The sequence below is a fragment of the Hippocampus guttulatus genome, chromosome 10 (genome assembly GCF_054856545.1).
Source record: "Hippocampus guttulatus isolate MCC_2025c chromosome 10, RoL_Hgut_1.0, whole genome shotgun sequence".
NCBI lineage: Eukaryota > Metazoa > Chordata > Actinopteri > Syngnathiformes > Syngnathidae > Hippocampus > Hippocampus guttulatus.
Genome location: NC_141270.1, coordinates 14,500,228 through 14,528,075, shown reverse-complemented (window position 1 = coordinate 14,528,075; position 27,848 = coordinate 14,500,228). Strand labels below are relative to the sequence as shown.

The 27,848-nt window shown below is 41.2% G+C and overlaps 2 protein-coding genes across 2 annotated transcripts; one reads left to right on the top strand and one right to left on the bottom strand.

Annotated features, from left to right (window-relative positions):
* Window positions 1-12: 12 nt before the first annotated feature.
* Window positions 13-5,684, top strand: mlh1 (mutL homolog 1, colon cancer, nonpolyposis type 2 (E. coli)). Its single transcript, XM_086121717.1, has 19 exons — window positions 13-325; window positions 407-497; window positions 961-1,059; window positions 1,124-1,197; window positions 1,269-1,341; window positions 1,813-1,904; window positions 1,994-2,036; window positions 2,112-2,200; window positions 2,281-2,393; window positions 2,470-2,563; window positions 3,298-3,451; window positions 3,592-3,905; window positions 4,111-4,265; window positions 4,532-4,640; window positions 4,713-4,776; window positions 4,842-5,006; window positions 5,074-5,166; window positions 5,249-5,359; window positions 5,438-5,684. The coding sequence occupies exons 1-19, from the start codon at window positions 216-218 to the stop codon at window positions 5,591-5,593; spliced, it is 2,199 nt and encodes a 732-aa protein (XP_085977843.1). The 5' UTR covers window positions 13-215; the 3' UTR covers window positions 5,594-5,684.
* Window positions 5,685-6,486: 802 nt separating this feature from the next.
* lrrfip2 (leucine rich repeat (in FLII) interacting protein 2) lies at window positions 6,487-27,469 on the bottom strand. The gene is made up of 27 exons (XM_086121719.1): window positions 27,327-27,469; window positions 26,110-26,261; window positions 20,301-20,387; window positions 19,137-19,199; window positions 18,486-18,542; window positions 18,343-18,381; window positions 18,093-18,164; window positions 17,664-17,711; window positions 17,509-17,577; window positions 16,853-16,942; window positions 16,483-16,542; window positions 15,597-15,650; window positions 15,410-15,466; window positions 15,040-15,111; window positions 14,757-14,870; window positions 14,322-14,363; window positions 12,830-12,961; window positions 12,331-12,402; window positions 11,603-11,773; window positions 11,396-11,488; window positions 10,972-11,064; window positions 10,290-10,391; window positions 8,643-8,775; window positions 8,270-8,440; window positions 8,113-8,192; window positions 7,929-8,033; window positions 6,487-7,231 (listed from the first exon to the last, which is right to left on the bottom strand). Exons 2-27 carry the CDS (start codon window positions 26,197-26,199, stop codon window positions 7,121-7,123), a joined length of 2,277 nt encoding a protein of 758 aa, XP_085977845.1. The 5' UTR covers window positions 26,200-26,261; window positions 27,327-27,469; the 3' UTR covers window positions 6,487-7,120.
* Between the last annotated feature and the right edge of the window lie 379 nt (window positions 27,470-27,848).

The window sequence follows — 27,848 nt, the reverse complement described above, 5'->3', positions numbered from 1 at the left end:
GTGCAATACCTATATCGCAACAAAAGTAGCAGACACAGTGAAAAATACAGCAGCATTTTGTTTGGCCGCAAGTGAGATGTCTTCTTATCATTCCCGCTCACGTTTACTACGCAACTTCCGTATCCCCGTTCGAATAGTACCTTGTAAACAAACAAGTGTAAACAGCATGGCCGTTCGAGTTTAGCACACTGAATTGAGTTGAGCGAGTGCTGTTAATGATGGCGGGGGTTATCCGGAGGCTCGACGAGACGGTTGTCAATCGGATAGCCGCGGGAGAGGTTATTCAGCGCCCTGCTAACGCTGTTAAAGAAATGATTGAAAACTGGTAACTGACTCGCACTCTGAGCCAGCAGTAAAAGTGTGCATCCCTCGAAATGAGTGAGAAACATGTGTTTAAATGTTTCAGTCTGGATGCCAAGGCCACGAACATCCAGGTGACGGTTAAAGACGGTGGAATGAAGCTGCTGCAGATTCAGGACAACGGCACCGGTATTCGGGTAGGACACGGATGCACGCGCCGAGGGTTGCATGCAAAAAATTCACATTATTGCACTTGAAATATGAATATCGGAGTGACTATATGTCCTAGGCAAACAAAGTGAAATAACGCCAACATCTGTGTTCGAGTCTTTTCAAACACAAATGCCCTTTTGTTGTGATTGTCATTCTTCGCCCTCAAAGAGTGAACATAAATAAAAAATGTAACATTGACATTACGTTTTTCCACATCTTGTTAAATTTTGACGTAATCTGAGCAATAATTGACAGTTCATGCACCTAATGTCAAACATTTGGAGTTGCACGATCCTGTTACTGCTCTGGTCCTGTTCTTTGGTTAGTGTCTCTTGTCACAGCACGCCCGCTTCCACGAGGCTAAATCAATACAAACCCAAATGTTTATGTGAAGCGCTGACTGCTCCGTACAAGGCTCTGACCAAGACCTCTTTATTTGCGATGCAGAGAGAAGACATGGAAATAGTTTGCGAGCGTTTTACCACAAGCAAGCTGCAGACATTTGAGGACCTCTCTGCCATTGCAACTTATGGGTTCAGAGGAGAGGTAAATGCACATACCAAATAATACATAGAAACATTATACACATCTTCCTGGTGTCCGTTTGCAGGCTCTGGCCAGTATAAGCCATGTTGCCCACGTAACCATAACAACGAAGACAGCTGATGCCAAATGCGCCTACAGGTATGACCACATGTAAAATAGGTTTTGCAATCAGGCAGATGGATGACCTTGCTGCTTCTTGTGTCTTGCAGAGGCGCCTACAGTGATGGTAAACTAAAAGGCCCTCCGAAACCCTGCGCTGGAAACCAGGGAACACAAATACTGGTGAGTTGGGCATGACTACTTCTTCCATCCATTTTCTATAGTGCTTGTGCATGGAGCCCATCCCAGCGGGATTCTAGGCGAGAGGGGGTTAAATGCAGGGCAAATGCAAATAAACAATCATTCACGCTCACATCTATTCATGGTTCATTTAGAATAGGGCAGTGACAGCATGTTTTTCAACTGATTAATCTGTTATCGGCATTTTATTCAACCAAATATCGTAATCGGCCCCCCATCCCCCAAAAAACCCCAAACATGATTTGAATATTTTGGTTATTTGACTAGCTCCATGTGGAGCAAAATTGTTCAATAAATGCCTGCATTGAGTGTGTCAATGAAATCATTAAAAGCTTCAGATAGGCAGAACTGATGCAGGTCTTTTTTTTTTTGTCTCATTAAATTGTGCAACGGTACATAAAATAGTGCTCGCTGAGAATAAGTGCACTGATGATTCAGTTTCTTTGTGCACAGGCAGAGGATCTCTTCTACAATGTGTCTACCAGGAGGAAAGCTTTAAAAAGCCCCAGCGATGAGTACTCCAGGATTGTCGAGGTGGTGAGCAGGTGCTGCCGTGCCAACTGTTGCATATCAGAGAGTTGCATTTGTTAGCACTTTTTCTACATCCAATGTTTGGGATTTTCTTGTTTTGTAGGTATGCTATACACAATTCCGGCAAAAGCTTCTCTGTCAAGAAGGTGAGGGAACAACTCCATAAAAGTATTTAAGTGAATAATAATGCTCCCCCCAAACATCTTGGTGTCCTCTTCCAGCAAGGAGAGACGGTAGCAGATGTGAGGACTTTGCCCAACGCATCAGTGGTGGATAACATTCGAGGAGTTTTTGGCAATGCGGTCAGCAGGTATTAGTCAGTCGAGGAAAGAAACAGATTAAAAAAAAAAACCTTTATCGCCGCCGCGCTGCTATTGCTGATGTTCCTAGGGAACTGATCGAGGTTGGCTGCGAGGACCAGAAGCTGGCCTTCAAACTGAAGGGCTACATCTCCAACGCAAACTACTCAGTCAGGAAATGTATCATGGTCCTCTTCATCAACCGTAAGTACCAAACATGCAGGGAGTGTTGTCACTCCTGAAATGATTGGCATTGTGAACGGCGCTCGTGATCTTTCAGACCGTCTGGTAGAGTCGAGTGCGCTGAAGAAAGCCGTGGAGACAGTTTATGCCGCCTATCTGCCCAAGAACACACACCCTTTCCTTTATCTCAGGTAACAATGCGTTCTAAAGGAGACATAGAATGGCATTTTCTTTTACAATCTTAAGTTTGTAGAGGACTTAACTAAAGTTAAATTAGCCACCCCTGGCCAAATTCTGAGTTTGTGTTTTTTTGTGTGTGTTGAAGTGGTATCTTTTGAGGTGAAAGAAAATGGCAAAAGAGCATTACATATGTCTGAGCTATTTTCCTATTAAAATAAAAAAATATATATATACCTGTATATATATATGTATATATATATACATATACTGTACATATATAAATATACATTTTAAACATGATTAACCAGGTGTAACAATAAATTGATTAATCGCCAACAATCAGTCATCACCAAATCTATAATTATCTTTGGTAATTAATTAATCATTTACTTTTTTTTTTTAAAACAAAAATGCTCCAAAGCTCAATATTTCTGAGTCTGAACAATAAATCTTATTCAGTTTCTTTTGTCCTCCATGAAAGCAAGCTGATCATCCTTGTGTTGAATCTAAACACAACTTCAAGCCTGTTTTTGTAAAATGTAGCCAGTCTTGGTAATTTTTTTTTCTTTGAGTCTACCGTTTTGCCACCCTAACCTATAGCCTGGCATAAGAAGACAGGCCATTGTTGCTGCACATACTAAACTACCAATATCTGCTGTAAATTGCGTTGATATACTTTTTTTTTCACATCCACTACATGCAAAATGTCTTCACCGTGCCTTTTTGTCTGACCTGACCTCTGCAGTTTAGAGATCGCCCCTCAGAATGTAGACGTGAATGTGCACCCCACCAAGCACGAGGTGCATTTCCTGCACGAGGACAGCGTCATTGAAAGCGTTCAGAAGCACATTGAGGGCAAGCTGCTTGGCTCCAACTCTTCACGCACATTCTTCACTCAGGTACTATTAGATGTGTGTTTCCATTATGGGCATATATTGTGCACCCTAACTCCAGGCTAAAAATGACTTAGGAAAATGTTACATTATTAGGCTGAATATGCATAGAGGAATAAACTTGCCTTGCTTTTGTTTCTGTGCAGACATTGCTGCCCGGGCTGTCTGTGTGTGGTGCAGGTGAGATCAAGTCATCCAGCGGCATGTCCGAGTCTGGCGAGCGCGTCTACGCGCATCAGATGGTGAGGACTGACTGTCGTGCTCAGAAGCTGGATGCCTTCCTCCAGCCAAAGGAGAAGCTGCTTCCCGAGCCAGAACCCGCTGGCCCGAGCGGCACCGATTCCAAGTCCAAAGCTGTCGAGCCGGATGATCTGGACATGCTGGACGCACTGGACCAGATGGAGGTAGAGCTGCCGAAAAGTGAGAAGGAGAGCAGCGACCAAGTGCACGATGTCCAAAGGTGACTCCTTCCCTTAGTTGCGTGCGCGCAAGTCAGCAATAAAGATGACAAATGCTATGGAAAATAAATGGATAGATGGCGCTCAACACTTGAATACTACTTTGCAGACTTTAATGTACTGTAATATTAGTGGATTTCTACTGCCCCCATCTGGCCTACACAAGCCTAAACAAAGTGTTGAACATGCGTGTCTCTTACAAACTAGGAAGCGTCCCAGGAAAGAGCAGCAGGAGGAGGAGGAGGATGGGGAAGAGGGGCGAGACGAGGACAAGACTGCCTCAGCCACGCCCAAGAGACGAGTCATCAAACTAAACAGTGTCAAAGAGCTGAGAGCCGAGATTAGCGACAACACACACAAAGGTATGAAGTAGCTACAGTGAACTCTTGCCTCATTTGCATTTATTTTTTTTTAATCCAATCATCTGTGACCCATTTCTTTTTAAGGGTCAGGTAGTAGCAGTGTCACACAAGTGAACAATATTGCCGAGTTGTCGAGCTACACTGCCACATACGTTTTTAGCCAAATTGTATTGTGTCATAAGTGTGACTGCCAGTATTCTTTCTTTTTTGTAATTAAATTTCACTTCAGCCGAGAGAAAAGAAATTGCTCCTTTATGTGCCTCCAGGTTTGCAGGAGATGCTGCAGAATCACTCGTTTGTGGGCTGCGTCAACCCCCAGTGGACTCTGATCCAGCATCACACTAAACTCTACCTGCTCAACACCACAACGCTAAGGTATTCTCAAATGCACGCACGTGTGTGTGGAAAATCTATTTACGTAACTTGTCATTGTTGTCCTTGCTGCAGCCAGGAGCTCTTCTACCAAATCCTCATCTATGACTTTGGGAACCTTGGCGTACTGAGGCTCTCTGTAAGTAGCAAGTGACCACACTGTGATGATGTGTCCCCCCCTAACCGGCCTTTGTGGGATTCTAGACACCGGCTCCCATTTACGAGCTGGCCATGTTGGCTCTGGACTCTGAGGAGAGTGGCTGGACTGAGGAGGATGGACCCAAAGAAGGCTTGGCTGAGTACATAGTGGACTTCCTGAAGAAGAAAGCCGAGATGCTGGAGGACTATTTCTCCATGGAGATAGATCAGGTTGAGGTTCATTTACCCAGTCATGTCTCTTGTGATTTACTCGAACTGTAACGATTGTGCACTGCAGCAGGGAAATTTAAGAGGATTACCCTTGTTGATTGACAACTACACGCCTGTCATGGAAGGTCTGCCCATGTTCATCCTTCGCCTTGCAACAGAGGTGATTGCAGAGTAGTTTAGTCGTAGACTCGATGATTGATTCTCATGACAGCAACTGCAATCTTTCCCTTGCCGTCATGCAGGTGAACTGGGACAACGAAAAAGAATGCTTCCGAGACTTCAGCAAAGAGTGCAGCGTGTTCTATTCAATAAGGAAGCAATACATCCTGGAGGTGGAGCCGGGAGAGGAGCAGGTCAGAGGACATGAGATGCTTGACAATACGTGTAGCTTAGATGGCATCATTGATTTTTTTTTTTTTGTGTCACATCAGGATGCAGAGGTGAAATCGTGGCGATGGAACGTTGAGCACATCCTATGCAAGGCTTTCCGTTCACTCATTAGTCCTCCCAAACACATCAGTGAGGACGGCACGGTGCTGCAGATCGCGAATTTACCCGATCTCTACAAAGTATTTGAGAGGTGTTAGATGACTCGGAAACATCAATGTCTCATGCTGCTCCTTTTTACTTGGTGTAAGTTTTTGTATGTTTTCATTAAATTCAAATTCTTTCTGCGTACACCCTGGCTCAAGCATCGTTCAAAGAGGAAGTATGGAATGCTTTTTGAGCATTCAATATCCTTAATATCTTCTGTGGCATAATTTTGACATGGCCGTTCATGCTCAAAAACCCTTCAATGTTAATGAACTAAATGAATTCGGCAAGCAAGGGGGTGGGGTATGAAAGATTCATTGCTGCTTAATTTTGGTTGTTGCTGACGAGGGTGGTCCACCCAATTATAAGGTTTAAGGGCAATAAGTTTTTCACACAGGACTATGTACTTTGTAGGTTTGGATACACCCCCTTGATAATAACCTACATTTAAAAACTGCATTTTGTGTTGTCTTTGACTAATATTTAAATGTGTTTGATGAAGAGAAACACTGTAGTGTGACTAAAACGTAAAATAAATCAGTAAGTCGCCAAAAACCTTTTTTTTTTTTACACCACTGCGAATGCTCAAATGGCTTTCCATAAGGCAGAACCCAGGTTCTGAGCAAGCTAAAGTTAAACCATAGCCCTTTTTTTTCTGGTACTTAAAAGACACCTAAAATATGTCATTACACTTTTACCACAACAGCATTCCAAGCCTCAACAAACACAAGCAGAGTGGGTGGAGCGTGTGCCTTCACTCCTGGTTTGTAATGCCACTAAGTGTGGAAAATCATGGGCTGTTTCAAAGTTTCCACCAAAGGGGGGGAAACCCCGACGTATTTGGATGATTCTACACCCTACGCAAAGACCCGAGACCAAAGAGTCAAAACTACCGTACTCAAAGTAAGAGATGTGGGTATCGAGAGGATAATGAAAGCAGCTGAGAGCATTTGCACATGGGATTGTTTGAAATAAAATACGGTTTACACAATTCTGCAAATTACACATTCATTTTCAAGAAATCTTTTAAATATTTGACAAAAAAAGTGAAGGAAGTTGCAGCAGTTGGCTGGCTATATTTTCCATTTGCACCTCTTTAAACACATATTGTACCACCAATTAAAACCATTATTGTTTGATGGAGAAGGCACTTGGCTTGTGTGATGGAAGCTGGAAGGTGCAGGGCCAGAGCAGCTGTGACAGTCCTTTTAAAAGCATCAGGATACTCATTCATGCAAATTAACCAAAACAAACAAAAAAGAACAGCCAAGCACCCAGCCAGAATGAACTTAAATCATGTGACTAAAATGTTGCAGAACAAAAACGAAACGAGATATTGCCTCACATGTACTATATCTCCCATTGATGTTATCATTTGTTGCATTTGAGTCTTGGCAACTGCTGGCCGGGACAAACCGAAACATTTGGTTTGCAAAGAAAGGCAGGTCTGCTCATTCTTTTGTGACATGGAGAGTTTTTGCTGAGCTACACATGTTCAAGTGTGAGAGCTTGGAGGGCAGGCGCTACATGGCCGTCGGCGGTGCGACTTTAAGGGCTTCTGCGGTGATGCCGCCTTTGCCTCACTGCTGGGAAAGGAGGGCGTTCCTGTTGGCCTTCATCTTTTCCAACCGCTTTACGAGGTGGTTGTTCGTCATCTCCATCTCTTCGATCTTGTCCAAAGCTGTGCGCAGCTGCCAGGCAACAACATTACACATGCCGTGCTTGTGACTCATCAAATTAAATGACCATCCTAATTGAATCTGCGACATTTTATATTGTGTACACTGCAATGATTGTCAAAGTGTGACATGCGCGCTCCCTCTAGTGGTGTAAAATAGAATCACTTAAAAAGTTCTAACTGCATAATGCAGTGGCTTAAACTTTTTTTTTTTCAAATCCAACATCTGTTCAGTACTGTTAAAATTAATGTAACTTTGAAGCTGTAGAAATATGCATTACATTTTTACAAACGTTTTCAAAATACCATGTACCTAATTTAATCCATTAAATTCCTGTGTCTAACATCCATGCTAATTTCCATAAGCCCGTCTCTATACATTTTTGCATTATATGTTATGTTGGATGAAATTACATGATTTTAGTTGAACGTGTCAGTGTTTAAATCAACAATGTCTAATTCAATGTGGCAGTTTTACGGAAAACAACAACTGGGATTGCAAAACAGTTTGAAGCCAGAATGCTTTCCCTCTTATCTGCTGTCCAAGCAGACTAATGAAGAAATGCAAAAGATGTTAACATGGGGAAGAGAAAATTTTGACCCCAGCAAATTTACATAACTGAAATGTTTTCAAGGCGCTGTCACTAGCTGCAGCTGGTTCCACTTTTTCTGAATGGTCATCCCTACTAAATCAAACAGCTTGTGCTTACCTCTCTCTGGAGTTTGCGTTTCTCTGCTTTAAGCTCATCTTCTATTTTCTCAGAGTTGTCTGCGGATGTCTTGTACCTGGACACTTGCCCTTCAAGCCTATTTATCTGAAGCAAGAAGACGAGGAAACCATTTGGTCATTCCCAAGTTTCCGAAGCATTTGTTTGGCAAGCAATCTGTACTTACATTTTGTTCCATTGTACCCATTTCCTGTTCTGCCTTTGAAAGCTTGAATTTGTATTCACTAATCTGTCTGTTGGCGTCTCCTGAACATGAGAAGAGTTTTGAAATGAAGAAAGATGGGTTCGATGAATGCAGCCCAATCATATCACGCTCAACTTACTCTGCATTTCAATGAAGTGGAGTTCGGTGCCGTTCTCCATCTTCTCGCCGTCTACGTACACACTGTCCACCTTTGAGTGTTTCTGTCGCTCCTCCTCCAACTGATTCTTCAATTTCCTGATCTGAGCCAACAGCTCATCCTTTTCCTCAGCTAACTTCCGTAGCCTGACATCTATCAAACAGAAAGAAAATAACAAACACTGCAATCGGTTTGAAAGCTTTATCAGAATTGCGGAACTCACACCCAACTGACCTCAACGTCACTTGGACAGAGTCATGCCATTGTACCACCTCATTTACCTTTGGTGAACAGTCACACCAATAGCCGAACAAACACTTCTAATGTGTCATTAAAACCCATTTGTGGGACTTACCAAGTGGACCCTCTCCTGCAGATTCCAGTACCTGGGCGGCTTCTTGCGAGACCACGGTGATTCCTGAGGACACGGTCTCGTGGCTGATATCTCCGTTTGGTGTGCCATCTGGAATGATGACTAGCCCGTGTGTCTGGCAGGAGACAAACACAAGCATGATTGAGGCCACCTATCTACTATACGGCGCCACTCTCAGTACCACTCTGGGCCCAACTAAACCCAAACAGTCTGCTTTCAGTGGTGATAGGCCTACCAGTCATACGCCAATCATCTTGATTAAGCAGCATATACAGTGGTGCCTTGAGATCCAAGTTTGATTTGATCTCTGACTGCACTCTTAACTCAAAAGACTCGTGCTGAATCTTGCCCACTAATACATTGAAAAAGCAGTGAGTGATTTATTGACATGTAGGGAACTTCTGACCACAGGTACAGTATATGCATTCAAGATGCAAATATTTGCAGAGATACAACGTTACATGAGAAGATACTGTGAGAGAGCTGTCAAAAGCACTAGCTTAGCCAGGCAGTAACATCTGATTTCATTCTGTAAAACTGTTGACCATTTCAAAAGTGAAATTATTAATGGGCGGGCCGGTTGTCCAGTGGTTTGCACATTGAACTCACAGTACAGAGGTACCGGGTTCAATTCCAGCTCTGGTACCTCCCTGTGTGGAATTTGCATGTTCTCCCCGGGCCTCTGTGGGTTTTCTCCGGGTACTCCGGTTTCCTCCCACATTCCAAATCATGTATGGCAGGCTGATTGAACACTCCAAATTGTCCCTAGGTGTGACTGTGAGTGCGGATGGTTGTTTGTCTGTGTGTGCCCTGCGATTGGCTGGCAACCGGTTCAGGGTGTCCCCTCCCTACTGCCCGAAGACGGCTGAGATAGGCTCCAGCCACCCTTGCAGATAAGCGGATTGGAAAATGGCTGAAATTATTAATGACCGTGTTTGAGTATACGTTTTCACAAAAGGGAGATTTGTAGAAGTGCCTTATTTTCCCCATTGTCTGTAAAGAAAAATTATGTATTTATATTTTTTTCTGTTGATGATGTTGAAGCAATGCTTGTTCTATTTGGTACCAGGTGAGGTAAAATCAATGCCATTGTTATTTCCTTTTTCTATTAGCACAATAACAGCACCTTGAATATTATGATAGGCCGTAAATTTAATACCAAGCCAGACACCAACTTCTGCAACATTCCTGAAGAGCTGTAGCCTCTTCCTCTCTTGGTCACTAATTTCCTAGCGTTTGGCTGCTGCAACAGATTTGGCACCAGAGATTTTGAAAGGGGGTTCTAGAACCTTCCAAAACATCTTCTGAAAGCAAGCCTCGGTATAAACAGGTCAAAGTTGGGAATTAATGAATTATCAAAAATAATTATCTATTGTTGTCGATTAATTGCTGCACTTGTAGTCTGCAGCATTTTAAGACCTTTGACTAAATGATAGAAGGAAATTAAGTGCTTAATTTGGCAAAATATAATTAAAGGCTTTTTAAGACAACCTTGTGAAAACATTAACGTGTAAACCGAAACAGTCCTGTTTTTCTTGAAACTGAGTCATTTCTAACGCACCAAAAGTCATTATTCACAAGCAACCCATGTCTCAGCTGTATTTGTTGTAACGTCGCAGGATGACCTACCTCTCCTGATCTGGCCTTTTCCTTGAGGTCAGCAAGCTCATGTCTGAGCTCATCTCTCTCATTCCTAATGCAATCAAAGTACTCTTTCTGCCTCTCTAGGGCCTGGCCACACAGATGACAGAAGACAAGAATGGACAAGAGGTAGTGAAGTTGGACAGTGGATAGAGATGCACCAGCACACTTGCCGTGCCTCATGCACAATCATGTGCAGTGCATGCCAAACAGTGAAAATGCACAAAGGAGATAGCTAGTCGGAAAGGAGAGGCAAAGGATAAGCATGGATGACAGAGTGCAGAAGGAGGGAAACACAAACACTGCAACGGCTTGTCAAACTGTTCAGGTGTGAAATGCGCACATCATGCTGGATGATTAACTTTTAAATACTCATTTGTCCCGGCAAACACATTGTAGAAGTTTATAAAACGCTAGCCAATCATGTTTTTCATGATGCATGATATTCACGGCAAGCCGTTTATTTTTTTTAGCGTGAGCAAAGCTTGTTGGATCACAACTTAACACCTTGTTATTCTGACATGCAGAAACTACTATATGTGGGTGTGCTGCCTAAGACACTATGGGTTCATTATGCAGAGAGCGTGAGAGACAAAAGATTTGCGTGGCTTCAAATTCAGATCATCTTGTGCCTCTCACTCTATAGCAGGATCTATGTGGGACCTCCTACCCCAATCTTTTTCTCCTTCCAGTTTATTGTTTCCTGCAGGTCAAACACCTCTCTGGTGAGCGCATCTAACTTAGCCTGCAATCGCTGATTCTCCTGGAGATGTGATGAACAGTAACAAGAATGCAAAGTACAAGACAGGAAGGAAATATTCAATGGAAGACAGAATAAGAAAAAATGCACATACATACATACAATTGACACAGGGTGAGAATGTGCTCTTTATCAGAGCGGCAAGGGAGCGGAAGGATTGTGGTGATAACTGACTTTACTAAATATACATGAATTAGAGGGAGGCCAGTGTCAATCAGTCCTTATCAGGTCACTGCACTAAGTCTCAGTAGGCAGCTGCACGGAGCCACTCGCACTTTCATTGTGCTGACAAGTATTGCGAGCAATGTGGTCACACAAGCAAGCGTAGACATACCTCAATAAGTTCATCTCTCTGACGGATTCCCTCTTTCAATTCTTCTTGTTTATGCTGCAGGACAGTACATGTGTGCTTTTGCCTTTCTAGTTCCTGGGAAAAAAATGACAATAGAATTTGGTCACCTAAAATAAATTCTCGCAGATATTCATCTGCTTACATCACACAATAAAATGTGTGAACCTAGAAAGGGACTGGTTATTTCACCTTTGATTTTTCTTCCAGCTCTCGTTTCATCTCTGACATTTGCTCTTCCATCTCTTCAATGACGTCTTTTAAAGTGTCCACTTGGTAGATGAGGTTGCCTTTGTCATTGTCCAGCTGTGCATTCGATACCATTGCTTTCTTATACTTCTCCTCCACCTCCGTAAGGGATTCCTGACATGAAATGGAGCATGTTAATAACACAGTTTTAAACACTGCTCACCTCCTTTAGCAAAATCTGAACAGAAAAAAAATAATGTGGCCTCAGAATTCCGTTACACCTTATTTGTACTTGTTTTCTTCTAAAGCCATTTATATATTTACAGAGCAAGCGTCGAAAAAAAGAACTACCGTGAACTAGGAAAGATGATGTCGTCTACTTCAAACACTGGATGTTAGGGCACATCAAGCAGTGCCAAGAGCATAATGGTAGAAATTCAAAACATCCCTGCCATCAGTCGGCAGGTGGAGCAAGTCACTGCTACTACTTCCGGAAAAATGTGGGCATGTCTTTAATTGTGGCCACAGACAGTAACTTGGATAAAAGCAGGAAGTGTGGGGAAATCATGCAAAAGAAAAGTCATTCAGACAGCACGCCGATAACATGGCTGTGGTGTTAGGGGGTACAGGCGTGGGGGCTGGGGGGGTTGAGAGGGTAGGCAGGGGGTTAGTGATGCCATACTGCTCGCAGAGGACAAGAGTCGGCATGCCGTGAACTCAAGCCCCTCTACCTTCAGCTCTTTAAGCCCTTGCATGTATCGCCCTTCTACATCCTGAATCTGGTCCTTTAGTTCATAGATATCCTGTGGAGTAGATGGAGGGAATGGTTGAATCGGAGCTACAAAGTGAAGGGGATGATCAAGGAGAGATTACAAAGCACACGTGCTGCCATCTCCTAAAAGAGAATGCGTCCGGAATGCACAGTACCAGCACGCTCACATATAAGGAAGAGCTTTAAAGGTCACATGTCACATCCCAGCCTCCCATGCATCCATAAAGGAAAAACTGGCCCAGTAAATGCTTAGAACAGCGGAGAGGACAAAAAAGAAGCAATACCTTGGAGAGATTCATGGGCACAGAACAGTTATAGATCATAGATAAATAAATATACTGTGTTACCCAGCCTTATTGCGGTTCTTTGTTCATGCCTTGTCTTGCTTTATCACTGATCTCCCCATCCCCAAATTGTTTATGTGATTGCAGAAGGTAAGTGCTGTTTGTTTGCCTTACCCTTAGTTCGCTCAAGCTAGTGTCTGGGTCATAGACGCTGCCGGCGTCTGCGCTGCCCCGTCGCGATGAGGTTCCACCCAGTGAGGCTAGGGTTGCTGCTGATAGGCCTGGGGTGGCACAGCGGGAAGATGGCTGGAAACACAACATGCGGGTGACCAGTCAAAACAAAACACACAAAAAGCACACACTAACAGTCACCGAACAGCACAGAAGAGTCCGATCATTCCATGTTTGACATTGCCACTGTCACTTGCTTCAGTTGTAGTTTGATAAACCTGATAAACTGGCTCTTGAGATTCCTCAAGGTGTGTACGTGTACAAAATTCAGCTCTCACTTTTAATTAATTGTTGATTAAGGAGCTGCTATGACCGTGACTCTTCTACAACCATGTTGATGAAAGATCACAATAATATAAAATGGATGTGCAATTAATCATAACTGCAACAAATGTAGTGAAGGTTTGGGAATGCCACGTACACTTCGGCTGAGCTTTTAACATTCCTGAGGACAAACTCTGTGGAATAATTTTGAAACGGACCTGAAAATGAGTAAATCGCTTGCCGAGTTCAAAAACAAATCCAAGAGAATAGTACAAAAAAACTACCGGTACATCAATCAGAGTTAAGGTGATAAATTCAAAACATTCATTAAATATAATAAGAAATCAAGATGAAGTTGATTAATGTAGTAATGTAATGCAAGATCCATTATGAATACAAGAGAAAATCGGCATATAAATGTGCTAGAGTGTGTATGTATATAATCCCTATACAAACCAAGAGTTGTAAAAATAGATAAGTATAGCACAGATAAGGGTAAAAGCATTTGTTTAAATGCAGACTTTTTCATTTTTCTGATTACTATAAAAAATAATCTATTTATATATAAATACATAACATGGGGTAGGACTAGATACATTTTTAACTTCTTCCTACTCCTTTGAACATATAATTGTGCTGTATGATGCCTGTTTTCTTTTCCTTTTTTACTATTTTACTTACCCTTACTTTCTGTCAATTTATTACTGTATATGTTGTTATGTTCAATAAACAAACAAACCTCTATGGCACTATCCAGTTTATAGAGCTAATAGTTGTGTTATGTTACCGTATGATTCTGCAACACAATAATACAATTTGTTGCCAAGGTACAAACAAATTCAAATTTCAAATTTAGAGTAGATTTGACTTGTCTAACTATATATGCGTGTGTATGAGGGGTGTAACCAAAATTTTTTGTGGATTGGAAAACCGGTGGAAAACCGGTTTGGATTTAAAAGGTGCAAGCCGTCCACTTAAATATGTTGAAATATGAATCAAATTCTCTTTTGTAAATGGATGCTGTTCTGAAGTGGCGGATGATCAAAGGATGTTAAAATTGTCAGTATTTTGGGGCTCAAATATACAAATGTCGACTGTGTAACAATTCCAATGTATCTTCAGAACTTTTTTAATGAAAAGATGTTGGGGGAGGGGAGAAGGGTACACTTACCCGACTGTAATCTGAATATTGTTTGTCACATTTTTCATCCAGCTGAAAAAAGTAGAAATATCGTATTAGGTTACATGGGAAGACAATTTTGACGGAAAATATTAGAAATCATGCCTGGAATAGTTCTCCACTCTGCAAATTAGGGAAATTAGTGCACCAATCACGACAAGTGCTGCATGTTCACAAATTTCACACAACTGATCATAACAATTCAATACATTAAAAAAAAAAACACCTGCATTTGTCACATTTTATTGAACACACAAATGCTAAGTTTACCTACGAGAAGGCTTCCTACTGATATACCAAGTCATAAGTTGCCAAATCACCAACCATGAGATGAATCTTTTATATTAACTAAATGTTAGTTTCAAACCATGCAGCAACAGAAATATTCTATTACTCAGATGCTGGGAACTGAATCAGGCGACTTACAGCATCCGGATCTGGAATGTTCAAATCATCCAGATCAGACACAATACTGCCCCTCCTGTTGGAGCGGCTGAAATAATCAGCTGCAGACTCACTAATGTCAGAGAAGTCAGACGACTACTTTCAATAGAGACACAAGATCAAAGAAGAAGACAGAAAGAGGTGGAGGAAAAAGGATATACATCAAGACATGGCCGTGAGAACAAAACATCAAGAGTTGACATTATAATCTGTGACAAATGAAGAGCAATCTAAATGGAGCACTCCTCTTGTTCCTAAAGCTCACCGCACTGTCCCTGCGGCCTCTCCTCAAGCGTTCTTGGGATACGCTGCTCACAATGTCGTCATCTAAGGAAGACTGACATGGGCACGCACGGAAATATTCACACAAAGCACACACCACAACATGTCCTGTAAGGAGCCCCACTCCTGTAGGCTAACAGGATGATCATATAGAGAATGCAAGTTTTCACATAATTTCAAAAGACATGTTCTCAAATCTTGATTCATATACTTCAAGGATAACAACAGTGTCCTTAATATTAAGTTCGAGAATGATTTACGGATGATCAAAGTTAGAGAGTCTTGCAGCAGGGGACATCTTGTGTGTGATGTTAGTGTACATCATGCGATTGGAGGCCGATTATAGCGCTCACCACAGGGCTGCTGCGAGTGGAACTGGCTCCAGAGGAGTACCAGCTATATTCAGAGGGCTGTGTGAAAGGGGATAGGGGTGGCAGATGTGGCAGACAACGAGATTAAGATGAGAGGGGCAGAACTTAAGGCAAAAGCACAAAGTAGGTTGTTGTTGTTGTGGTGTTCATTTATACAAACAAGACTTACTGCTCTTGAACCCAGACTTGAGCCGTAAAGAGCGGTGTTGTCATAAATAGAGGCCTGAGGGCACACATCGGAGACAATGTAGGACTCAGCAAAAACAGAGAGGGTGCAGAGCTGTGTAGCTGTTAGCCTCAGGAGGGTCATGCAGTAAGTAGAGGCACTCACTGTATTTTTAGGTTGGGCCATTTTCTTTCAATGTTGAACGGCAAACACCACAACTTCATTCAAAATCTGTCCATATTTATACAACTTAAACAATATTTCTGGGAATAATACAGCTGGTACTGTTTAAGAGATACTGTCTACCTTTGAACTAGTAGTTGAGGAAACACTACAAACCAGAGTATGCAACTCAAACAATTATTGGTAGGAAATTGGTCGGAACTAATCTCTGCAAATACAAAATAAGTAGGACAAATGTCAAGCACAAATGTCAATGAAGATTATTGTTTTGAAGCATAAAAAGCGTACACTCTTTTTAAGTACAGAATTATTGCCATTTCTAAATGACCCATTTATAGATTTTTAAAAAAGTGTTATAGGGTTTTTTAATGTGTAGAATTGAGTACAAAAATGATTGCCGCAATATGTCGGTTAAACTTTGCCTGCAATTCAAATCGACAAAAGAAAAATCATGATGATGATGAAAATCCTTCAATGAGATATATGATCTTTAGGCCTGATCACACACAGCTTATCTTGCTTGCTGAGGCATAAATAAGTGGCCTCTGCCAAGAGTTGAGATGGTCCAGGGTCTAAAAATAAGCAATCTGAATCATCCAGCCTGGGCATCCCTGAGCATATATATGGCCACTGGGGAGGGGGAGGTCTACCTCTGAAGTAAAGGCATGCATTGCAATGAGTCTCCATACAATGGACAGAAACTGACCATGCTATAGCTACGTGGCAGCCCTGTGACAGTGGTGGAAGTAGAGGAGGAAGTGATGCCCTGTCAGAGAGTCGGGGAACAGTGGAATGTCAGTGAGGAGAATTCCTTCCAGTAAGAGTAGCAGTACACGAAAACAGATGCACAATTTGCTGAAATTACAAACTTTCAACAAGGCTTGCAGCCAAAGGGCTGGCAAAAGTTTCATGCTGGTGGAGCTCCACAGTACCTTTTCACAACAACGTACCTGTATATCCTCAAACTAATGATTTTAGACTCGTTACTACAGTGTGACGGTTATAGTTTGAGTCAAGGGCTTTTACACCCAACAGTCTGTATATGAAAGGAAAATGAGTTGGAGAGAAGCACAGACCCGTGGCTGATAGGAGGATATGGTAGAAGAAGGCAGAAGTTTGGTCTTCGATAGGCTGGTGTATTTCCTTTGATCATGGTACAGTCCAGTCTGGAGGGGCAACAACGTAGTATAACCCCCCCAAAAGTAGGAAACAGAAACACCATCACTTAACACTACTTCAGATTCATAGTCATACATTGTGTAAAACAACATGCAGATTTTGATGTGGAACTCCTTGATAAGTGTGCAACTGTGCTATCTCCATAGAGCTTCTATTAACAGGGGATCATATTTCTAATGATGAGATGGGATGTAGAGCCTAAAGTATACTTCGTCTTGAAAACAAAGTAAATCGATAGACTACTCTGCGCCAGTCTTTTGCCCGCCAAGTTTAACCTTCAATCTCTTGATGCAGCAGCATCAAAATCAGAAACAAACACCAGGGGAGACTTCAGACAAAAGAGTTGTCTCTCGGTCTATGGTGCTTGTGAAGAGCTCTAGCTGCTAGGATGAAAGACATCTCATGGTAAATCGAGGCACCACTTTAAGCAATGTAAATTCGTGTAACAAGTCTAAATTATATTTAGTAGTCAAACCACCAGATCTTTATGCTGTGATTGTACATCCCTGGTATGAGGTCAAAACTGATATAAAGAAGGTGAAGTATTACTGACCAGCAAATCCTTCCTGGAGGAGCTAGATGAAGACTTTTTATGGCCATGTAGATCATTGTATACAGAACTCTGTTTACCCAATAAAAAAAGTCACATCAGCTCAACGTGTATCAATGATTAATCAGATATACAAGTGTCCAGCAATAAATACATACAGTGGAACGCGAGCTCTTGAGAGCGGAGCTATTTGTCACACCATCAGACTAATGGGAGAACAGGACCAAGGAGGGGGAAAAAAAAGAAGGTCAAATAGGTGGCAAACACCTTTCATGAAACTCACCAATGTTTGTTAGGTGTATCATAGGTCAATCAAGCTATCAAGCAAACACTCTCTCAAGAACGCTACCACATGAAGGGTAATCTATTTTCGGAAAAACGGCTGGTGAAAAGCAGCCCTAGCATCAAGGCAACTTGAGTTACCTAAGTTAGTTAAAAAAAAAAAAATCACACTTTCAGCTGCAAGTCTTTAAATGAGCTAAAATATCCAATTTCAAAAGCAAACTGGGAAACGGACATTCACAACAGGATGTCGTCTCGGTTAGGCAGCACTCAGTTCACAGAGACAACTACACATGCAAACGCACCAAGATGTCTTTTCTATGAGAACTGGATCGACTCCTGCTCGAGCCCAAGTCACGGATGGCTGATGAGCTTGACTTCGAATGCAGCACATAAACATTATCATACATCCACAATACGCATGAACAAAAAGAGATATTTTACTGGACTTTTGTTTAAAATAATTTAACAAACCATTTCCTAGCAATAAGTATTATTTTCAAAAAGTGTTGATTTTTGAGCGCTAATAATAACAGGTGTTCGAAATGTACGCACTCTGTAGCTGCGTACAGACATGACATCATCATCTGGGCCCTGTTGATGTTGAAAGATACAAAAGAAGAGACAGAAAGGAGAGATGAAAGGAAATGTAAGAAGGAAAACAAGGAAGTAAGAAAGTAGGAGGGAAATATACACACCCGATGACGGCTGCTTGATCTACTACTACTAGTGGCTCTAGCTTTTTCTGAGTCAGCCTGCGGTCAAGAAAGAAAGTTGGTAAGAATTAGACAGTACAAGAGGCTCAATTACAGGGGTGGATCAGGCCAAAACGTTACTATGGAAAGCCCAAACCATGCAAAACAATCACCCTGTTCATCAGCAAATGGAGACGTAATCTGTCCTTCAGTGTTACTCATTTAATGTTCCTCTCAGACAAGTGTATTAAAACAAGTGGCAGCTATTTGGATTTCATTCCATGCATGCATTTTCTGATTCTAAAACATTACTGACACGACAGTATTAATCGCTCACTTACAGTAGCAATTCTCAAACAGAAGAATATCCTGCAAAGACAGTTCATTAACATGCAAGGGAATTAACTGAAGATAAAGTGCAACTCGAAGTGGAATGTAAAACAATCACTTTACGTCCAAATTTAATTGCATGACTTCCACCATTGAGCAACTCAAGCTGAGCAGCACCCATAGCAAACACACTAATGCTATTTCCGCAGGGAGGTTTATTATGGTCAGTAACTCAAGAGTAGCGTATTAAGGGTCAAAACTGACTGGAGCTCAGTCCCACACAACAGACTGCCTTAGTGGTCTGCAACACTCCCACTCGCCTACCATCCACTGGTGGATCTGACCCCATTTCTTGCTGCTACTGCTGCTAGACGAGCGGTAAGAAAGCTGGACAGAGGGAGGAAATGCCAGGAAAAACATACAATCATACGTCACCCAAAACTGCTGACATGTCAAACGTGGTCAACAACTGTTTCAAGAATAGAAATGCTGGTATTTGTGTGGATATGCAGCAGGTTTTTATTTTTTGGGAGAAACATTGAGCTTCACAGCCAAACAGGTCCTCTGCATCATATGGGAAAAGGGTAGCAGATTTAAGTTGACAGGCAAGTGAGCACAGGATATAATGTACATCATTGTTTCAGACTTCAACCATGCTGTATTCTGAATATGTAAGCAAAAGCTCGAAATCCAAATAATGAACTTGGATTGTTAAGTCAGCTGAATTTAATATTTATGTGAAAAGACTCACCTCTGGAACATACATATTATGTTGCATTGCTTCAACAGGGTTTAAGTTTTAATGTTCAGAGAATAGACGACACAGATGATCGAAAGCCACTTTTACACAAACCCCGGCAAGACACAATGTCATAACGCCACTGTAACTTTACTTGGTGTGTATTAGAAAAAAAAAAGGCACCAATAAACCTGACATGAAAAGGTTGCATGAAAGTTACATTTGCATGGCAGTTAAGAATGTTAAAATGGTTGTGAAAAAACATCTGTCCAGTTAAATATAACAATAACTATAGCTTATTTTTCGGAAATCCAAAGAAACAGAGCAATACACCATAATGATGGTTCGGGGTTGACCCAAGAACTGATTGCTCGGGGGGTGAGGGGGTGTCGAAATGTGAACAAATCTTAATGGGTTCTGTTTAAATCCGAGGATCCCCTGTAAAATCCCCTGAATAAAAATAGCAACAATAATATTAATAATAATTAAATGATGTGGAAAAACAACTGTAAATAGCACTGCGATTTATCCATTTTGTATTTATATTGCACTTAATTGAACGGTGTTTGTTTGTTTTTCTTCTTTCTGCCTACATTCTTGCTGCTGGAGGCTGTAAATTTCCCCAGTGTGGGACAAATAAAGGATATCTTATCTTAAAATACTGTGTAGACAACTTTTTCGGTTGAATAATTCTCACAGACAATTTTGTTCAGTGATGTGCATTTTGTTTATAAAATTTGAATATATACCTCTTTCTGCTGACGTTCAAGTTCCCTCATCCGAATATCCCTGGCCTCTGCCCGTGCTGCTCTTTTTGCTGCAAGCCTGGCCTCCGCCTGTGTGACACAACATGAACATACTTGTTAGCCACTTAATAACCGAGATATCTCGGAAGCCATGAACACATATTACCAGAATGTTTTTCATGAAACACACAGGAAAAGCAGGAGCATTTGGAGTAAGGCAAAAAAACCAATAAATAAATAAATAAATAAAAAAAACCCACTTCAAACAATAACCAGACCCATCACAACTGTAACAAACTGGCAGAACAGGAAATCAATTGGAAATTGTGAAGTGGAGAGGTAAGAGCTATTTAAGAGGATAGCACCATGGAAAAATCCAAAAGATTTATTTTCCTCGGGTTGTTCATAAATTTAAGTCAAATTGATCAAGGGACTTTTATCAAAACGTTTTATTACGTACTACCGGACTAAGCTGTCCTACAGAATGAAACGGTTGATCTAAAATGTGTCGACAACATCTGACCAACAATGATGTCCAGATCATCGGATGACCATCGGTTTGAGGAATGCTCATTTTAAGATCTCGTGGGGCAGATTCCAGTCGAGCATTAACAAATTTTTAAGCATGGAAGCAAGCAACATGAGAAAACAATGAGATCCATGAATAGATATTGGGTTACTTGGTTAGTGAAAATGAAATAGGAACCTAATTATTTACTGTCCTCTTCGTGGCACTATAAACATTGCCCACATTTTAGTTAAGGACGGGAGCTTATCTGAAAGACCGCCTTAGTACAAAGAGTTGATTTAAGTTGTTCATGAACATGATGAATCACAAAAACTATGCAGACATCCTTCCAAAGAATTCCTTACAATGTGCCGTTGCAGTTACATAAACTAAGACATTTCATACATGCTCCATCATCAGGAGATCCCCGCCAACATAGAAAGGCAAAGTCATCTCAACCTGAAACAGTGCATTAATACACTGTACATTGTGTTCCTTCGATCAAAGGAGACGTAACATCAGGACTTTTCTATCAACTATGCCTGTACAACAGCAGTCAGTATGGGCTGGTGGCATTTCCATTTTATAAATGAAAGAGAAGAACCCTTTTTGATGATTCTCCCAACCGAAGGTGTGCTACCTAAACAGATTGGGTCTTGGTAAAATAAACTGTTAAACTTCAGTAGCATGACAGCTTACATCAACGTTGTTGGACTATTGTTTTAGTTCAGGAATGTATATTACACATTTGATTTTACAATAAAAATCTAGAGAAAATGGCTGCGCTCTCTTTATTTGTTTGGAAAAAAATGTACTTGACAAATACACTGCTTTGTGCAAAGTAGAGACGAAAGATATTGGAAGATACCAATGAGATGGCTGGCCCTCTGCTTTGCACCTGTTGAGCTGTCTGTCGGATGAGCTGCTCTGCACAGCAGCATGGCTGAGGTCTGCCTGTGTCTATATTTAGCCTCAACTCACTGAAAAGCACGTCATGGGACTGCCTCACTAATCGGAACACAAATTCAACCACCAACTGAATTGTGGCAGCACCTAATTTATTATCTTTCATCTGAAAACTATGTATGTCGTAGAGTTGGAAAGGGTATCTGTAAGCTTTGTCAAATTTAAGACCTGCCATTTACTAAATATACCCATTTGGAGTGGGCCATGCGGGGAAATTGGAAATTTATGTGATTTTCTATCTAAGACTATGTTCACACTGCACGGAAGGATGCTCAATTCAGATTTTTGGTTCCATCCCATCTTTTAGTTACTCGTTCACCTTACCTAAACAGATTTCTAAATGTGAACGTTATCTGGGAAGTGACACGCATGCGCACAAAGTACGACGTCGGCGCCTCACAGAAATCCCATCGAGCAGACTCTCAGAGGAATGAGACGGAGGAGGTAGAAATTATTTGGGAAAAACGAGACGATCGCACCTCGATGTGTTTCTGTATTTATTTCATGCAAGTAAACCGTCTGCGTGGCTGAATTACCAACATCACCAATGTCCACTTTATGCTTTATGTTTCAGGTGGGATTACATTAAAGTCAAATTTAAAATTAACATTGTTAAACTTCAGAACTAAAAATTGGGGTTGTACAGTGGTCGACTAGTGAGCACGTTCATCTCACAGTGCAGAGGTGCAGGGTTCCATTCCGGATCCGGATTTCCTGTGTGGCGTTTGCATGTTCTCCCTGAGCCTGCGTGGGTTTTCTCCGAGTACTCCGGGTTCCTCTCACATTCCAAAAACATGCATAGCAGGCTAATAGAACACCCTAAATTGTCCCTAGGTATGATTGTAAGTGCGAATGGTTGTTTGCCAACATGTGCCCTGCGATTGGCTGGCAAACAGTTCAGGGTGTCCCTCGCCTACTGCCCAAAGACATATGGGATAGGCTCCAGGACACCCTTGGGAGGAAAAACGGAATAGAAAATGATAAATGGATTAGAAAAAACATACATAATCCTCGGGTATTTTGATGAAAGCTTGTCACAAGTATGTTATAATGACACCTGGAACTGTTTTAAATTGTGTGTGTGGGGGGGGGGGGGGGGTTGTCTGCAACACTCCCGCTGTGCAATCGTAAATTAGATGGGATGTCCTCTGTTTTTCACACACTGTAATTCCTCCTCCCAAATGACCATTGCTGCTTAGGTTTATTCCATTACGTTTTTAAGACCTCTAAATGTCCGATTTAAGTATTAGGTGAGAGTTTCAAGGATAATTTAGGCCATATTTGTTACTTTTTTTTCCTCTCCTGGTGCTAAGGGGTGGGGGCAGGTAACCAATATGTGGGGAAGCTGATGGAGGAAGGCATGGCAGATTTTCATGACTTCACTCTCTCGTTTTTTAAAAATAAAAGTGTAATACTGTACACACTAATGGTGCTTGGCAGAAACGTATTTAGGCTGGGAGGTTTTTGGGAGAAAATGTGCGTCCTTTTTTTTTTTTAATTGCAAGGAGTTCCATTGCTGATATGAACTGCGACTTAAGTACCTCTTAACCTAAGGTGCATTCAGAAATTCACTCTTACGCCTGTACACTACTCTGGGAATGGGTGTGTTCGGAGGTAGAGTGCACATCATGTCCCCAGTCGTAGCGCCAAGTGTTTTTCGTGGGTGCTCTCTCAATAGCCGAATGACAAATTTCAGCAACACAGACTTTCCAAACATTTGCCATTAACCAATGCGTGCTCAGAGATTATTTCCGAATGCGCCTCTAATGTGCAACTAACTGAAAGACTCACAGCTGCAGCACAACCACGTAACCAGCCATTCTGTTTCAATACAATTCGGATTGAAACAGAATGGCTTGTGAACTTTCAAGGTCAAGTGCAAAGGAGACTTGGCAAATCATATTTTGAGTAATACTGACGGCAAAGATTTCGAGCATACTTTTTTTTTTTTAACAAGGCCTCCTATATAAAGAGTTTTGACAACGCAAATTTATCACCATATAATTCAACTGTGGTATCTCAGTCTAAACACTAGGTGGCAGCCATGTAATGACATACAGTATGTTGGAAGAAGAAGATACCTGACGTTATTTCATAGCATTCTCCTGAGCTGGAAATGTCAATACAAAATAAATACAAGACTGATTGATTAAAATTACAACACAGACCAAACCCGAACATCCGGAACAGTCCCGAGCCCCGCCCAATTTAAAGCTATTTGTGGAAACTGAAGGCTAGATGCTGATGCTCATTTGAGCCACTGTCGATGCCTGGCAAGATTTTAACATGATACAATAGCACACACCCAGCAACTGACATTTATGACGCACAGTAGGAGCCTAGCTCAGCAATGCTGATGGCAGGCAACATTCCCTCAAAGGCAATGCATGTGCGTGGAATATAAGTCATATCTTGCTGATTTCTCAACCGATTTTCATGACTCTTGGTTTCTTCTGGGCTATCAATACAGAAAATGCATTTTTGAATATTTGGTTTTTGTGACCTCCACAATTATAGAACACAGCAGCACATTGCCCAGCAGTACGGTAAAGCCACTCAGTTCCCAGAACGCATTGCATGGCGCAATACATTTAATTTATGAAGTTAGAAAGACATGAATCGTTCCCATATGTGTGCTTTTTGTGCTACTAATCGGAGAATGTGTGTCATATTTAACCGTCATATTCATTTGATTATATATGTTGCATTGATTTAAAAAAATTTTTTTTAAACAAACCGTGACTTTAGATTTCATGTGAAATCGTGACATCCGGGTAGATTCCTCCAAAGCATTAACAAAAATCTATGTCATATACTGTACCTATATTGGCAAAAATTGCATGTAAATTTGCATCTGTAAAACACACATGACTTACATTCCTGAATGTAAATCGGCCACAGGAGGGTTGCCAGAGCGAGTACCTATCCCTGGAAATAAGGCCAGATATCTGTACTCGCTCATCTCTAATATGAATCATAGTTTGCCCGAGGCACAAACAAACTCCCTCTGTGCAGAATTTAAAGATTGTTGGTCAATGACAAATCTATAACCAACAGTAATAATTACTCCAATAATTAATAAAAATAAAATAACAGCCAAAATTATTAGAATGATTCATGCCAAGTGGTGACAATTCCAAAACACAAGGCAGATGCCGTTTTGTAAGACTAATATTCAAAACTGACCCCCTGAACTCCCGGCATAGACAATCTAATCACAGTTTTGTTGCAAAGAGATTCAAATTTAGAAGCTGGTCGGGTGGGTCGGATGACTCATGCTTCTATGACGGGCCTCCATGACTGTAAAGAAAGCAAATAGAGCCTTGTGCTTAGTGCCCAAGAATGAGGGCCTGGTTAGCTTTTAGACAGGAGTCATTCTTAAAACAAGCCATTAAAAAAAACAGATGTGTAAAGTTATGAACCAATTGACAAATAACAAGCAAAGAATTGACCATTTAGCCAACGAGCCATAGGAAAATAATTTTCTTTCCATTATGTTGTCCTTCTATGTTAGCACAGTAGCAACAGCATTCTGAAAAAAGAATCAAAGAATGGCAGCCCTGCAGTGGAACAAAGTGAAGTAATACCCAGACAAGTTGTTACAAGACAAGCAGCTTCCCTCTGACAAAAACATGGTACAGCCAAACCAGCTGCCCGCAGCACAACCTGAATATCCACATATTAGCGGGGGTTGACATATAGATGACAATTTCGCCTCTAATATTTGATGCAACTTTATTTGAAGAACTTTAACATGCATTCATAGTGGTAGTGGATAGTGGATCATTCAAATTTTGTATATGTTGTGTTGCATATAATACACCTGATAGTAGTGAGGATGGAGACCATCTCTCTAGAAACTACTTGCTATTGTTGTCAACTGACAACATCCAAAAGCATGCTTGAACAGGATACATAAGTTATATGTTGTTAATGTCAGGACCATGCATGTTTACATGCTGATTTAGTCATAAACAAAAGTTTTACAGCAATTCTGTAATTTATAAGACTGTTTGATGGACAAGAATCATGTAAATGTGAGTTATTATAAGTCATTATTTTAATGTTGATATAAATCAAAATGTTTATTATATGAATGAGATTTTTGTTTTTAATATGCAACTCACTACCCTTTCAGTCATAGATCAATGTCCACACCTTTCGATAAAGTACTGATAACTTCAAATATTTTCTCCATTTTACATTGAGTAATAACTGATCTATGAACCACCAATGAATGCAAAGGAGATTGTAAACAGAAATGCAAGCGCTAAAAAACCAACTATATTCTATTATTGAAACACTGAAGCATGTATTTTAATCTCTGTATATACTTACCTCTCGTGCAATACTGCTCAAGGCCTCATCCTCTGCAGAGAAGCGATCTTTTAGTTGGGCACGCTTCCGACCAGCGCCCTGTGTGCCCATGTTGTCCCACTAACTGTAGTAGCTCCTTCGGTGACTGGCGTGAATTTGATTGTTGTAAAAACCTAGCATGAAAATAGAGGGCAGGTCTTAATCTGGTCAGCAAATACATCACAACTGCACGTCCTGATACTGGTGCATATTTTTAAACTCTCCATATCACTGTACGCATATAAACCATCACAAACCAACACTCCGTTATCTCCAACTACTATTCAAGCAAAAACAACATCACTCCTGTATGCAACGAGGGCTTTGGATAACAGTTGTGCGTGACATGAACCATCTTGAAATGTGACGAGCATAAAATTTCAACATGCAACTGTAAAAAAGACTGATAATCACAGTAACAGACTGTTGTTGTCTGATTTTAACTGGTTCATCGTGTGGCTGAGTGGTCCATAGGATATTCCTCACCATCAACACAGTGACGTGAGACTAATTCACACTATAAGACAGTTAACAGCACCTTGACTGGCTGGTACAGACAAAAGAATGAAAACCACCATAAGGACATTGGCAACTTGAATCCATTCACGTCAGACCGCATTGGATTTATTTACCGAACACAAATTGTTGATGTTAAAGCAACATTTTAACGGGATACAAATAAACTGTCACGCATAAATGCATTGTTGTAGTTGACGCTCACAATCAATGCAAGCGTTAACCAATTCAGCGAGCTAACGTCATTGAACTCCACAAGTTTTCCACCCCGTAGAAAATACAAAATACAATGCAGTCTTGTAACGCTATCGTTTAAGAAACGTAACATTTTCCAAATCATGTGTAAAAGTCCGGCAGAATTAAGTTATCTCGCGAACGCGAAGTAAAATGTTACGCTTGTCAGCGTTTAGCTAGCTAACTAGCATTTGTCCTCCAATAGCCAGTATTTACCCGACTTTTTTAACACAAATTGTAATGACCCGAAACAAAAACGTGACTTTTGTACAAACATGTCCATGTTTTAATATCGCTCTTAAAACAACACAACTCGTGGAAGTCGAGAAGACTGATTCAGCTGGTGTTAGCTTGTTAACACTGAAGCTAGCCCTTGATTCTCTCAAGAGGCAGGGGAAACTGGTAGTACTCTTCCACTCCGATTTCCCACTCAAAAAAGTCCAAGTTACCTTCTGGGCGTTTATAAATAACCCGTGGTGGTTTAAGGGTCCGACATTGGTCTTGTCTTCAGAATTTGCTCGTGTTTTTGTCCCCACTGACAGCTGTCATCAGTTCGCCTGTCCACCACTGCCCTCCTTACCACTCTCAACACTGGTTAGCTTACAAGTTCCCGGATGTTGGGGAAAAAAGTAGGGCGTGATGGTGCATTCAATGACCACAATTCAACTCAACTAAACTTTATAGAACACTTTGAAACGACCACCGCTGCCTACAAAGTGCTGTACATGGCATAGCCAAATTTTGTCATACTGGCAAAATTTTGTCATGCATCCAAAACAAAACAACAAATTAATGAAAGAAAACAACAAAACACCGCAAAGCAATAAAACAATAGAGAATCTCATTCTGAGTCAAACGCCAAAGACCAAAAAGGCTTTTTAAAATGAATTTTAAAGATGAGCAGACAGAGGGCTCAGTTCACGATGTGGACAGGTTGGTACATGATATGGCAACCCTAAACCTTTTACAAA